This window comes from Diadema antillarum, unplaced genomic scaffold (assembly GCF_040938485.1).
Source record: "Diadema antillarum isolate AM-2024a unplaced genomic scaffold, OU_Dant_1.0 scf00000185, whole genome shotgun sequence".
NCBI classification, from domain to species: domain Eukaryota; kingdom Metazoa; phylum Echinodermata; class Echinoidea; order Diadematoida; family Diadematidae; genus Diadema; species Diadema antillarum.
This window is the reverse complement of record NW_027271074.1, coordinates 70,750-87,450: the sequence shown is the minus strand read 5'-3', so window position 1 is coordinate 87,450 and position 16,701 is coordinate 70,750. Positions and strand designations below refer to the sequence as shown.

General features: G+C 37.1%; 1 protein-coding gene across 1 annotated transcript in view; it reads right to left on the bottom strand.

Moving 5' to 3' along the window:
• Window positions 1-16,701, bottom strand: part of LOC139723290 (uncharacterized) — an 85,774-nt gene that overhangs the window by 47,572 nt on the left and 21,501 nt on the right. Inside the window, exon 2 of the mRNA XM_071634549.1 lies at window positions 7,456-7,606. Within this exon, the coding sequence (XP_071490650.1) occupies window positions 7,456-7,564 (109 nt within the window). The 5' untranslated portion in view covers window positions 7,565-7,606. The remainder of the gene's footprint in view (window positions 1-7,455; window positions 7,607-16,701) is intronic.

Genomic DNA, 16,701 nt, shown 5'->3' with positions numbered 1-16,701 from the left:
TTAACAATTCGCGTATCGATTGTCTTTCATCTTCGAGAAGGGGTAAGAATTAGGCTGTATGTAATTGCAAGGGAAATAATCGTCAATATCATTTGAATTCTAATTACAAGCTTAGAATTGAGATAAGACGTTTCAAGATGTCTATAAGGTATATCTACATGACGTGTTGCACGGATATTTTTCTCTTTGATAACACATAATCTTCAGTTATCGTTACTCTTATCATAAATGACATTACATCACTTTTATTACCATTGTTATTAATATCATCATCCTTATCATTATCATGAAATAGTGGCACCTAGCAAAGAAGGCATTCACAATATATATTGATCATCATTTCATTCAACTCAATATTAAACATTACAATATCGGCAATGTTATGATAATCAATATAGGTTTTTCTTTTAATTGACTTAAATTTTATAATTTGACGTCATCACCTCACAAGGTTCCCATCAAAATGTCCACAAACAATCGGTACATTTCCTTTTCTGATACAAAATCAGTAGGAATAACATGTATCCTTCTGAGAAAAAAAAATATATAGGCCCTATATTTGAGTCCTGTGATAACATAGCAAGAATTCTTTTTTTTTTGGGGGGGGGGAGGGGGTGGGGGTTGAAGAGGTTGCAGTTGCCTAATCATGAAGATATTATCTTAATAATATTTTGCGTGGTAATCTATGGGTGAGTGATCTTCCTATTTGGTGGCAAGCCTTGACACTTTTAATCCCACACTTTTCTTTTCCGTGATGAAACTTTTATAATTTTATTCGCCTTATCTAACTCCCACTCCCTCTCTCCCTTCCTTTCACTCTCTCTCTCTCTCTCTCTCTCTCTCTGAAATTCATCTTGACTATAGTACATGTATGGCATTTGTATCATTTATTGCCATGACGTATTGCAGGCCAAGGAGTCTGATCACCAAAAATCGAGGTCCTTGAAAAAATATGCGGCCACGTGCAACCCAGTGAATTGAAAACATCGGGAAAGTCATTAATGAAAAACGCGGCAAAAGTAATCAAAACAGGATCTTATCATTTTCCTCTCTATCTCTTTTCCTCTCTCTTTCTGCCTGTCTCTCCTTCTTTCTCTCCCCCTCTCTCTCTCCACTGCTCTCTGTGTGTTTGGTACCCTCATATTTATTATGAGATATTTTTAGGTTTTATGACCGGAATTTCTGAGTAAAATTACCAAGGACTCATTGAAAGACGGTCTTGTTCGTGATTGAATACTATCTGCGGTAATAATAGATACAGGCCTATATAAACACGAGAGAAAACATGAACCTGTTGGATAAGAAGAAAGGTTGGATCGAGAAAGCATGCTCTATTTTGAAGTCGTTCAAATTAAAACATTTGGTTTGAAAATGTTTTCGTGAACATTACTGCAGTGTAAAAATATGAGCATTTCTGATTGATAATCTATATACAGACACAAATAATGAAACCTTCAGATAGGATGATTGTATATGAAGAAATTCATACCAACGAGCAAAGTGACTTATTAAACAGTTTCCCAGGATTCGGACAAAATTTCGCGTGTGAGAACACACACACACACACACACACACACAAATCATATGTTACATAGGCTTAATATGATAATCCGATAAAAGTGTAAGACTGCATATTCATTTTTAAAAGGCATAGACCTACATTTTGTGCTTGCTAAATATTCAATGGCATTTCCTGATTTCACTAATGAACATGACAGCATAAAAGCACAGTAGCTATATGCATGTCTCATGTAAATGCTTGTTTAAACAGTGAAAAATTGTGTTGTGTATGTGTGTGTATGTGTGTGTGTTTGCAATGTATAGTAGATTATTCCATTGTGTACAATCACTGCCATCGTTGCCATGAAGTAAGGCATTCCCTTTTGTGTCTTTATGACATTAGATCAATAAAATGTAAAGTAATCTGAAACTGTTGTTGATATTTCAACTCAGAAAAAAAAAGACTTACGAAGGAATTATCCGTAGGCTAGTCACATCAGCATGTGTCGTGAATTATGTGAGAAAATAACCAAAGCAAACAATAATACATTCTTTCACAGAGAGAAGTCAATCATTTGAGTGTGGATAACCTGAATAAGATATTCCGACGTGACAAAAGAACAAACACCAACCAAAAGATTCACCTTGAAAATCGTTTCTCCCTTCGACAGAAAATCAAATTAAGTGACATTATGCCTCTTAATATGACTTTGTCACTATCTTTAATCTAATAGGAAATTTTGGCTTTGAAAACGACAAATTCTCCTGATTCTACTAAGACAGAAAACCATGAACACTGTTAAGAAAAGGAAAACTGCATCAAAACAAACTTTGCATGGAAGGTTAAAAATCACAGCGAACTGACTTCGTCCTTCCTGCCAACTGGCGGAAATTTCAAATGACTGTCCAAGCCAGAATCATATCGTAGTAATTTGCCAAGGTACGATGTAGGTGTGACGGTTAGCTTCATTGAAGAAGGACGAACAAATTAAGTCTTCTCCAAGTCGACACTTCTATACTACAGCTGATTTTTGATAAAAAGGGAAAAATAAATCCGCGGTCTGAACCTGACGTATTGCAGCCTAAAAAAATAAAAAATTAAGATTAAATATTTGAGGGCGCAAGTGGGTAAAATCAAATCAACAAGCATAGGAAGGCTGTGCTTGAGTGTCACACATCGAGAGACTCATTATTCGCTTGTCTATCGTGACACCATTTTGACAAAGATCCTTTTATTTTGCACATAAACTGATAAAACTGTAATCTTTTCGAAAACAAAAAAGAAAGAAAGAGAAAACAGAATTCGAAATAAAACAGACCTGCACAAAGAGATTAAGTCATTTTAAACATGTCGAGCGACATACCTACTGATCATGTGCCTATATGATGCCAAGATGACATAACGTCAAAAGATTATTTTGTGGACATTAAATCTTTCACTTATCTTTATCCAGTTGCATTTGTATCCAAATTTGTTCATTTTTTCCCCTCAAATCAGTTATTATGAATATTACAAGTATTTCTATAATATATATTTTTATCGCATTTTTAGTTTGACCATTATAATCATCTTTAGTATTGATTTAACATTTAACTACTATCAATGGGAGAACGCGCGTGCTGATGGTTCTAATCCCCTTGAATAATTGCATGTAGACCTATCGTAGTATTACCTATGAAAGCAATAAATACTCAAGAGACACGGTCCCTGGTTTGTTACACATCCTACATTTATTTTAAAATGCCTAATCGTGTATTCATAAGGTTTGTTTGTTTGCTTTTTTATTGTTGTAATTGACCGTTATCATAATTATCGTGCAGCTGTGTGAATGGGGGGGGGGGGGGGAGAGGACGGATTTAACGTGTGCAGCTCTGTATTCAGCCTTCTTGACCGTCCTCAACATGAACTGCAATGTCACGCCGCAGTCAAAGCCAACGGCGAGTGAAACAAAGTAAGAGAACAAAAAGAACAAAATCCATGAGAAAAAGGAGAGGCGGTTTCCCCTGAACTTCCTCTATACGGAAATCATTCGTTTTTTCGGTTGATGCTAAAGATTGCAATACGTAGGCGTAGCGCTGGACTTCCCTTCCCAATTATCCGTAATCGGGGCTTAGTGACGGGATGCGATGCCCGAGTTGAAGGGAGAGGTACCAACCTCACTATCCCACGTTATACTGAAATTGATACATGTATTAGAACTCAAATGCAGCCTAGAAGATGTGCAAGTGTTACATTGCACAGGGAGGTGAGGTCACCTCCCTGCATTGCATGAGTGCAGTGGTGTAGTAGAACTGGACTCCTTCCTATAGATAACAGGAGAGTTTGGGTTCGAATCCCGCTCGGCGCGTTCTTATCTCTCTAAAAAATCGAGTGAAAATATTCACTCTTGAAAGAGTGAATACAAAAAAGAGTGAATTGAGAGTGAAATTGGAGTGAATTTTGAGTGAAAATGTTCATTTTCACTCGTTTTAGAGTGACCTCAGGGATGACTCCAAAATCTTCGAGTGATCCCTGAGGTCACTCCAAAATGAGTGAAAAGGAACATTTTCACTCAAAATTCACTCTTTTTTTGTATTCACTCCTTCAAGAGTGAATATTTTCACTCGATTTTTTTTAAGAGAGTAGTATGGCCTCGGACGAGAAAGTATGTCGTAGCGTTCGCGTCGCGGATCTAAAGTTCGCTATTATCATAATGACATGCCAACAACGAATTGTGTATCCTCTGACTGTGAAAGTGCATTAGACATTTGATGCAGTATCACATGGAGAAATGATTTCACCATTATATTCAACAAACGTGACAAACAAACAGAGACACAGGTAGCAGCACAAAAAAGTTCAATGTTTATCTCTTGTAATAACCTGAATACTAATCGTTTGTTGATAATGCTATATAAAAAGTAAGAGTCAGCTTCAAATCAGAGTTTACTAAAACATTCAATTTGTGAACATATAGTTTTTTAATGAAAGAAAGATATTATTCAGAGGGGTGAAGGTTCAGGTGCGAGTTTCTTCACTTTGTCTCCCTCTACAAATTAAATTTAATTTGTAGAGGGAGATATAGTTCTTTGTTTTTATTTTTCCACCTGAGAAGATGGCTGAATAGCCCATATTCAGATGCACTAGCTGGTCCTCCGTGGGGTCCAGTTGGATGTGAGGCGGAACCACTTCACCGGGTTAAACACCCTGCTCTTTGCGATGAATGAATGAAGCGGGATCTTTACGTGCATGAGTTGTGACTCTTTCACACATGGGACCGCCATTTTATGTTCTATCCGAGGGACAGAGTGTTTGCCTCTTACTTATAGAGGGGACGGTATATAACACAAGACTCCTCATCAGGAATCGAACCCGGGTCCTTTGGATGTGGAGACAGACTTGCTACCAACTGTGTCAAATCATGACCTCATGACAGTGCCAGTGGCATGACAGAGCCAAATATAGAACACAATGATGTAACACATGTAGAATAGGCTCATATATATATATATATATATATATATAGAGAGAGAGAGAGAGAGAGAGAGAGAGATACATATATGCAAACATAATACCTATTGACAAACACGAAAACAGTAACAGCATGTAATACAGAGAACTAAACCTATAAGAAGTTTGTTCATATAATGTCGCACATGGAATTTTGTTGATACAAAAAGATCCGTGGTACCTGCTCTAATTAGTGTGGTTGAAAATAATGTGGCGATTAACCTTTGGTTTTGGGGGGTTTATGTTTTGTTTAATTTGTTTGTTTCGACTCCGCTTATACATCGAAACTGCCATTTGGAAACCTTGGAAACAGAACCAAACAAAAATACGAACCAACTTTAGATTGAATGCTTCGTAAGCGTGGTCTAAAAACAGGCCTTAGAACCATTGAGCAAAACCACCACCACCACCACCGAAAACAAAACAAAGCAAAATAAAAAACAAAAACAAAAACAAAAAGCAAAAACAAAAACCAAAAAACACATATCGCCTATCCTCTACGTTGATACCTTCCACATTTATGGGCTAACAAGGGAAAAGTAGCGTCAGCAGCATGCTTTCTCAAATCTAGCAATCAACATTTTGATCGGGATTTTCAATACTTGATTTTCAAAATATACAGCGACATTTACGACTGGACTGGACAAACTGCATCTTCAATGGTTCGCTCAAATAAATCGGACACTGGCTGCAACCAAAGGGTGTGTGTGCTTTGTGTTTCCAAGGCCACCATTTGCAAAATAAGGTCATGTATAAAATGCTTAGCAACGAATCGAGTGTATAAAATCAATCCACTATTAAACATCTGTTGCACGCTCAGGCTGTTTATTTACGCATCACTGTCCGAAATCTTACATGGGCCTCGATAGTTGTGAATCAGATCTCCCATTTATTGTCATATTCACATATTTTGTTCTTTCTCAGTTACCAGTCAGCCTATACGCTGAGAGCAGAGAGCAGGAAATTTTCTAACAATATTCCATCTCCCTCCAACCATTTGATGGTGAAGTAAGATATCGCACACCTCCAAGTATTACAAGAATATAACATATCATCTTCTCACAGTCCCACACCAACTTTAAGAAATATGTGTATGTCCAGTCTTTGCTGATGTACACGCCTATATAATACCATATTCCACTTCTACATTAATAGTGTTTTGTTGGGGCCGACACTCGGTCAAGCTCTTTTAATGATAATGGTCTCATGGATTTTTCTCCACTTGCACACGATTGATGTGCAACTTGATTTCTCGTTTTGTGTTACAAATGCCACTGATTACACTGTAAAAACATCGGTGTTAGATTTAACACCACTGGTGTTAAATCTAACACCGATCAAACTTCAATAAAGGACCACACCCACAGGTGTTAAAAATGCACTGTGATGGTGTTGAAAAGTGTTCACCTGACACTTCGTGGTGTTAATTTGACACTGTACCTGGTGTTATTTTGACACTGTACTGGTGTTAATTCAAAAATGACACCACATGGTGTTGATTTGATATTTGCTGGTGTTAATATCAATGGTTTAACACCCGTCCAGCTTCAATAAGGGACCACACCAGCTGGTGTTACTTTGGTGTAAATTTATTTTCACATTTTTTCAAAAATCTAGTATTTTAATGTAAAATTCTTGATCGTCTTGTTTAAATTAAAAATCAACAAGAAGTGCAGTTACTAAGAAACTCTACAAAAAAACAGTTTAAAATTTGGAAATGACACCCGTAGGTGTTAATTTAACACCATAAATGAGCACCGAAAATTTAACACCAGCTCGGTGTTCACTATTTAACACCGGACTTTTTGCAGTGTACTATTGATATAACATTGACTATTCCTATTGTGTTATTTCGATTTCACACTAAAAAAAAAAATAATAATAATAATGATAATAATAATGAATAAAAAATCTTATGGTTTGAAGTACTCATTGTTTTCCGGGATCTTTAAATACTTGAAGGATTGTTGATACACCTCGTCACCTCGATTAACCATTAAACGTTCAGTTTCCCGTGCAAGCATGTTTAGTTGTTTTATTAGTATTATAGCCACGAGTACTGGACGTGCGGCATTTATCACTAAAGGTGAGCACTCGATCGTTCAAGACATCCTTATCTCATGATAAAAATCATCTTTGAATGTAGAGATACCTCCTGGTTTTGTCTGTCACTATAGATACCTCTAAAATGCAAATACACATTGCTAACAATGCACCACATTGAAAGACCTGCTCACAAACAAACACATCCAAAAATACACGACGCACGCTCTTATATATAGGTTAAAACATGTTACTGGCAGCCCAAAAGTTTTCCCGAAATCTGCCAGGCAAAGCAACAACTTATGCATGCAAACTGGATTCCAAGTTTTGAAGAGAAGTGAAAGGTATCAGGTCAATAGCCATATTTCTGAATAACTGAAACCGCCTAATTGAAGGAAAAAAGAACAAATACAGGAACTTACGCGCATCAACCCAGCAATTGCCGATAAGATCCCCTTGTGCCCATACTGCGCATGCGCTGACACTGAGTAGGAGGCAGACGGGAATCGTGTGTAATCCTGGTAGAATCATCACGTACAGTCTGTGTTACAGGATATGTAACGGAAACAGGATCTGCAAGATAGAAACGAGTAAAGAGAACATGTTATGCATATGCCCTACGTAAGCCTGTACAATAGCGAACACAAGTTATAGTTGAGTCGGAAAGGGGGGTTCCCATGCACCCTATACATATATTTTTTTAATCTACTTCATCTAGACCAATTTTGTGCGTAGATTTCAAAAATGCAATGTTAACAGGTCAAAGCGTGTCCCATAGTGTCAAAAATCCATTTCCATGGTAACGCATGGTGAAAATGTCAGTATCTCATAAAAATACATGTAACCTTTGATAAAATTGTACCAATTATCATGGCTTTGATCTCAAATTAATTATTAATTGTTATGGGGTAAATTTGATATTAATTAACACCTTATAAACCCATCCCTAAGTAGGCCTATCTGTTTCTGTATGATCAATATTCCACTCCCATCCAGAAGGCATATATGCGTAAGCACTGCGTAATGATAATAAGTACTTAATTATATGTTTAATGACGTTGACAAAATGATAATTACAGTAAAAACAACCATGAAAGTACTCATAATTATTCAGCGCTAGAACCCCACGAAGACACTCTAGTTATTAATGACCTATAATGAACCAATAAACTTTACAAGCACATGTATTTTTTTTTTCAGGTGCGAACATATATTTCAGCAGTCTTGAGAAATCAGACTTTCGAACTCAAGTTTCCTTCATTAAGAGAATAATAATAATTATAATGATAATAATAATGATGAGAATAATAAAATAATAATAATGATAATAATAATAATGATAATGATAATAATAATAATAATAATAATAATAATAATAATAATAATAATAAAAATGATAATAATAATAATATCATAATAAAAAATAATAATAATAATAATGATAATAATGATAATCGCATGGTTCCGACATGGCTGTATTTGGGTGTTTTGAGCCAAGCCAAATCATCTTTCCTGTTAGCATTGGTCTATTCCGACAGATCATGTCTCAAATCTCGACAGAGACACAGCCCTTGTTCTGCTTAAAGGGGAGTTTCGGACCAGTCAAAACGTTCGTTTGAGAGAGAGAGAGAGAGAGAGAGAGTGAAATCTCATAAGCAAATCAGTGAAAGTTTGATCAAAATCGGTTGGAAATTCAAGAAGTTGTGAAAATCGTGAAATCTCGCTAATTTTCATAATAAACTTCTTGAATGTAATGCAAATAAGAGAATTGATGATGTCATCACCTCGTAACTTGCCATATTCGAGTAGTTCGCACAAAAAAAAAAATCATGAAATTTCCAGATTTTGTTCAAACGTATAATGATTATATGCTCTGGATAGTCTTAAATCCTAATATTTCTGACTGGTCATTATTTTGATCCAGCTAGGAATAACACGATGTTTTCCGCTTTTACAACATGAAAAATCGTCTTTTTTTTTCAACATGATCAAGGGAAAATTGTGAAGTGATAACATCGTCAGCTCGTTCACTTGCATTACCATACCAAATGTTTGAGAAGTACACTGCAAAAATTAGTGAAACTTCTTATTCGTATGACTTCCCTAATTCTTATCCGATTTTTAAAAAAAGTTTATTCAGCTTTTTTTTATACTCAGACTCTTCAGACTATAACTTCGATCTGTTCCGGAACTTTCCTTTTATGCTCGCTCAACACAGTGATTAACAGAAATTTTGATTGCTATGATACGTTGTGTCGGTGATGAAAAGTAGTTTGACTTCATTCCAAGGACCTAATTTTATAGGTACTTACTATTTGCTCAATTATTTCTTCTATCAATTCTACCATTCCAGCCTGTTTTCCCCCCGACAGTCAGATAGTTTGATGAATCACACGAACCATAGCGAAATTCATTAATTAGATTAATTGCAAGTATCCTTTTATCCAGCTGTATGAAGTATCAACGCACTTGTCATTTCAATATCATCATAGTAAAGACATGATGCCAATAGTTTCGAGCGTGCATTATCTGATGATTTATAACTTGACGAAATTATCATAATCAATGGTACATTCATTGCAATCATTGGGCTTGCGTATAAAACGGAATGTATAACAAGAACAAAATCGAAGTAAACGACTGCGCAGTTACAATCTGCGCATGAGCAGACGGTCATTGGTATCTACCCTGCGATGGTATGGCCGAAATATTCGCTTTCAGATGTTTCAAAGGAGCATGCTCCCACCTCCCTGATTAACCCGTACAATGGACGACACATACGCGTGGAAGTGAATACTATAAGTAGGCCTACACCTTTTCTTCCCAAAGTACACTCCCATGTTTTTGGTCGTTGAAAAGGTGTTATGAAAAGTAAAAAGCAAGTGAATTCATCGATTCAAAAGATTCATCGTGTATAGAAATGACGGCAATCAAATACAGTAAGATGAATACATACACACATACGTACAGAATACATACTTATACATAGCCAATAAACTGTTCCGTGAATGTATATAGCATGAACGCTCATAAAACCGTAATGATAGTTGTAGCTTTCCTATAACAGTTAATTGAGACCGAAGCTTTGGGATATGCGGTCTCAATAATGGCAGGTAAGTGCAGATTTTGTTCAGGTTCGTTCTGCGAGAGAGAGAGAGAGAGAGAGAGAGAGAGCGAGGGAGAGACAAAAGAGAGAAAAGATGAAGAGGTGAGATGAGACAATGAAAGAGGAGGAGGACCGGGTATAAACACACAGCTATAGTCCTCATCCCATCACCCTTAGGATGCGCAACGTCATACATCAAACAGTTAACCCTTTCTATGCCAGGGAGTTTGGACAGTGTGTACAATACTTATGGGATTTTCAATACCAACTGGCACCCATATATAGCACACGAAGAGTTAACCATTACTGAACATAAAGTAAAATAAAGTCTTAAATAAGTTGGCAGACGGATCCTCGTTGAGTCACACGGCTTCGTCCTACCAGGTCCATGGTCCTACACATTCATTGGGCGGATCATATAATTTACAGTCCATATCGGTAAAACAAACAAACAAACAAGCAAACAAACAAATAGTAATGAGCCTTGACTTTAATTTCATGCCATCTGTCATACAGCATTCTTGAAAGATGGATGATAACACCTACAAAATGTTGAAAAACTTTCAATAATAACCTAAAATGCCAATCCCTCCTATAATGGATCGTGTGATTATGTTCTCTGCACATGATCTTGATAGATTCGTATACAAAACGTCAAAATATTCAGTGTAAAAGCTCATTAAATCTGTCATACAAACATTTCGTGTTCCGAAAGTGTTTTATTGCGTCTTACTTATATCTTTTTTTATTTCTCAAGTGATGAAGCCGCCATTCCAGAAACTCAAATTAAGTTTTGTGATATGCCTATACGAAAGGACTCCGCATTTCAGTCCAAAGGATGTTTGTTTTCATATTAAGTTCACTAAAGCAACGAAAAGTGATATGTACTTTCGAAAAGTGATATAGGCCTACTTACGAACTTTGTTTGGTCAATATAGAGATAATGTAGAATGAGGCACTGGTGGATGGTATTTATATGCGATAATTATTGTCATAGAAATAAGTACTGAGCACATGAGCATTTCCCTGAGTGTGGGAGTGTACAAAACGGCGAGCTCAGGGATGAGGTACGGGAGGGGCACCCGGGAGAGGTTGTGGTGCTGTGCGATCAGGCCATCGAGGAACTGATACGGGTTTGACTGGCTAATCCATTAACATGCTTCTAAATAAACTGTACATGATGTACCGTATCATCGCTCACAACTCGTCCATTCACATTCCGTGCTCTCCGCGGTTTGGGAGTTAGGATAGCAAATAATGTTTACATCGCATTGGCGTTGACAGGCAATACGTTAGTCAAAATTTGAAATCTACCTATCATAAGTATGTCTGCTTTGCTCATATCATACATACAATCTAGACAATATTATCTGGAAAAAAATAATCTTGTTTGATCCTCACTTGACGTATTTGACATTGTGACAAAGTTTTGATTACGATTTGATTACAAAATCAGTTGTCACTCGAAACAATCTGGACTCGTCCTACCAAGGAGGTATCCCTATATATACACCTCCTTAACTCGACTATCGAACAGAGCTCCTGTTTATGTAAGGCACTGCATCCATATCAGAAATGGGCGTGGCTGTAGCACTTGGCTTCAAATCAGAATCCGGGAGCATTAACGTGGCAAGAAAGAGATGACGAGATGGATTTATCTACAGAATGTAGCTTCTGAAGACGATCTTTTTTTCAATACTTTTTTTTTTTTGGTCTTTTTTGGTCGGGTAAACAATTAATTTCTCCTAAAGCATCAGAAATGTAACAAAAGTTTCTGGATCGTGACCTCAATAGGAAAGAAAGTCCTTACATATTTTTACCATCCAGGGCAACATTAATCCTAACATGATGAAGGCCAAGTCGTAACCATGACATTACATGATCAATACACAATCCGCTTTCAATTTTGCCGTCATTACCTCACTTCTCCAAACAGCGTTCATGTTGATACATGCTCTCTAACGACATTCAGTTCGATGTTCATGATTACGCAAATACCGTCAGGGAATGAGAAAACCTTACAGTGTCACCGACAATGATTCCAACTTCGTTCCCTGACATAGGAAGGGCTCAGAAGTGAACAGCTGGTCTATAGTAGGTATCATGGTACTGCAAGAAGGCACCAATAACGGGGAGGAAAGTGGACAAGCGACTTGTAAAACTCGCCAAGGCGCCACGGCACCTTCGCGGCCTGAACATGGCACTCATCCAGTCTCGTTCAAACTTTTCAGGTCGTCCACTCGTCCTGAAGACGTCTTAAAGGGATGGTGTAGTTTTGGTTGAGATGGGGCTTCAGGTTTCGACTTTTTTGTGAGATGATGAGAAACCTCTTATGAAATATGAAAGAGCATGTAGGCCTAATTCTAAGAGGGATTCAAAGATTATTTTATGAAAATGGGTTTTGAAATGATCGAGATATCCCCAAAAAGGAATCCTATTTAGAGGTGGAACCCACCTTTTATTGGGATCGCGTTGTTTTACTTTGTTTTTGGACATCTGAGCCATTTCAAAACCGATTTTTATTAAATAAAACTTTAAATTCCTCTTGGAATTTTATGCTATGTAACATTTTATAAGTGGTTTCTTAGTATCTCGCAAAAAGCTCAAAATTCAATCCTCATCTCAACCAAAACTATACCATCCCTTTAATACCGAGTTTCAACGAGTCGCCTTATCGCATCACGTACAGTAGCAATTAGCATCAGGCCTTGGTTGTTTTGAAGTTGTAGCCAGCCCCCAACAAGAATTTCACCCTGCCACCGACGATCTCTGCAGGTTTACATTCCACAACAGCCATCCACACGTTGGGGTTCAAGTCCACCAGATGTCCGAAGGCGGACCCAGATTTCTGACCTAGATAGCTATACAGGGATATCATCGCACTGCCCGATGGCGTTGGGTTGTGGAGCCATTCTTTATACTCGGGTGTCCACACTGATCATATTTGTAACAGGGTGTCTCTTGTAAACATGTTGACATTCTATGACGTTAAAGCAAATGTGATTTTGTTTACAGATATATAGGGGGAAAAAAGACTTCAAAAGAAAGAAAGAATAATCCAAAACAAACAACCCTGAAAGTTTGACTGAAGTCGCAGGCCTACTCTCAAAGCGAAAACGTTATGGAATTGCAAAATTTTCGTGCTTTCACGAAACGCTGGTGACATTGGTCCCAACAACGATAATTATATCAAACCAGATGAGGTGATGACAATCCCTCTCATCTGCAATTATTTCTCTTTCATCCTATCCATGACTTTACAAAGAAGAAAGCACTAATTGCGTAAGAGAAATCCAGAGTTGAAATAATTCAGAAATGACGACCTTTTAAAAGGGCATACAGTTCTAGAATAGTTATCTAAGTAAACTTTTTCTATTTTAAGTGTGCCAGCGTTTATGTCACTCCATCCACTGAAGTCAACTTGTACTCGGAATGAAGCGCGACTTTAAATGGATGGTGTAGTATTGGTTGAGGTGAGGATTCAACTTTCAACTTTTTGCGAGATACTTAGGCTACAAACCACTTTATGAAAGAGCATACAATTCAATAGGAATTTAAAGTTTATTTGATGGAATTTGGTTTTGAAATGGCTGAGATATCAAAAAACAAATAGTAAAACAAAGCGATTTTAATAAAAGGTGGGTCCCATCTCTTATTAGGATTGCTTTGTCTTGGATATCTCAGCCATTTCAAAACCAACTTTTGCTTAGTAAACTTTGAATTCCTCTTAGAATTATATGGTCTTACATATTTCATAAAGGATTCCCATTATCTAAAAAACAACAACAACAACAACAAAACAAACGTTGGAGACCTAAAGCTCCATCTCACTTGAAACTGTACCATCCCTTTAACTCCGCGAAAGTGAACTGGTGAAGTCGACCTATTACACTTTATCGTGGTCACGGTGACATTGCGGTTACAGAGTGATTTCCGCAAACCTTTGACAAATAAGAACATCATTTTGGCCAATTACCTGGTCACCTGACAAAAGTCGTCAGGGTCAACGGCTCTTTATTCCGACTCACCAGAAGTCCTGGCAGCCGGTCAAATAATTATTTCTCATGATATTATTAGATACAACTAGCACATACATAGAATTCTTCACATTTCTTGGCATTTTATATCATATAAAGAAAGGACCATGATAATTATGATTCTTTTCTTATTATCTCTTTCCCATACTTGATCGACAAAAACAAAAATCCAAAGACTGTAACTAACACAAGCAACCATTACAGAGAAAATGTTGGCCAAAAGGTATTATCACGGCCATTGCATAGGCTGTTTTCCCAGCTAAATCTTTCAGCTATATATATTATATTAGAGACCATTGCAAATTAGCGGTAATGATAAATATTCATGAGGCCAAGTGAAGATCACTTTCAAGCAGTGGCAAATTCTTATCACAATAATCGTCACGGAAAACTCTCATGTCAAACTCATCAAAAATTGAATAAACACTAATATTCGAGTTCCATGGTAATTTTATTCCGTGTGACATCTTCACATAAAGATTGTCTGATACAACGAAGGCCTACAAATGACAGAATTGTCTAAAAACGACTGTCTGGTATGATAGCGGATGAGTGAGTCGCCACCGGGCGTTTCTCCTGTATACGTCCCGCGTTCGCTTTCTTTAATGCAACACAATCCCCATCCCACAAACAAGGTATCAAGACGACCTTCTGAAAGCGACTCCAACTTCCAGTAAACATTAAATGGCTCGATGCTATTTGGATGTTTCGTTTAGCCTTGATACATGTGCGAAAGACAATGGGACGGAAAACCTCAAGAAAAACAAGGAATGATCATTTCAAAAAAGAAAACCGGCATCTTCCTGGTGAGCGTTGGAGTCTAAAAAAACGACCCATCAAATCGCGAAATGTAAACAAGCAAAGAGAAATTGTGGTCGTTGTAACATATACGGAGGCACATGTTTGGGTAGCCAGTCGCCTGTGTGCGTCTCTCATAACACGTGATAGAAAATGATACCCTCTACTTTTTCTTTCTTCCTTTCTTTCTTTCCTTTTATCATGGGCTCGTTCATTGCCCTGTCGAGATGATCCTTCAGCTCGGTTTCTTCTTCCAGGCTATTCATTGCCATCTCAGTTCAAAAGTCGTGTCAAGTTTACATTATTTCGATTGATCTCATTTTCTCATCTCAATCATTGGGTGTTCTCGTTTACTGTACTCACATGCTGCTTGTTGTTTGTTTGTTCGATTGTTTCTTTGTTTGTTTGTCGGTTGGTTGGTAGTACCGAACTCATAGCTAGGATCCAGAGGAAAAGAAAAGTCAGTGTCAAACTCTGATGTTGTACGAAGTGCTCTCATAATGTAACAATGCTCAAAGACTCAAATCAGACGGATATGCATGTTGGATTCAATAAGTCAATTAATAGAATAATTCAAAGAAATAAGATCCCTGTTCCATGGCATTCTCTGCCCCTCGTACACCCAAGCAAACAATATGTTGACATTATGTTACCGACATTTATCTAAAATCAATCCCTCCCCCCTTCTCTCTCTCTCTCTTCCACGACAGAAAGAAAATCACATTTTAAAGGCATCATTTACCATTTCCAGTAATTGCAGATGGAACAAAACCCAGCTTTTGTGCTTCTAAATAATTCTAAAATGGGAGTTAGGGATAGAAACAACCAATGTAAAAACATGAATCCGCAAAATAAATGTTAAGTATTGTTAAATATACAAAATGTGAACAATATAATAAAATTGTTTCCAGACTAAACCGTCTACAGTTATAGTTTATTGAGAAAAATAGTGATGTCTCCTTATATTTTAGGCTTTATTGTATAAATTTTTACATGGTAGGATGTTTTGTGATACAACTGACCTACACTATATACATCAACATTTTCCATCACTGCTACCAATGGTAAACAATACCTTTAACCACCTCTTTCTCAAAAGAAAATTCGCAGATGTCTAGATGAAATGAAAATGAAAAAAAAAACACTGTCAGTGCAAAAAGGCAATATTGTTGGTGATGCAAGCAAGCTTCCAGTCGACTCGATGAACTATAACAAATTTTAACCACATCTAAAGTGTTTGATCTCTTAAAACATGGATGTAGAACTGAAGCAGCTTTCATTTACATAAACAAAAGAAGGATTTCTTTTTGGTCAGACGGAACGATGACTACGAGTCTGATAGATATCACTCTTCCGTTTGCCATTGTTAGCTGTCCATGGACCATGGTTTAATCTCTCCGAGAAACGTGCTATGCTGTGCTTTGAAACAAAACATACTATTTTGTCCTTATCAACCAAATCACTACGTGACATTGTAAGGGAATATCCTCTTCATGTTCAAGCTGACGTTGTGAAAAAGGAAGTGAAAAAGAACAATGTAAGTTCATTGATATTTTTGTCAATAATTCACCCATTATGACCCCATTACCCTTACAGAGTTATCATTACGAATCCGTTGCAGCACCTTTTCTTCTTGAATTCAGGTCACAACGAAGAAATCTAGCGAAGGTTTGTGAGCTAGCAAAGTGGGGGTCTTGTCCGGCTATATATCTAATATAATTTGCATA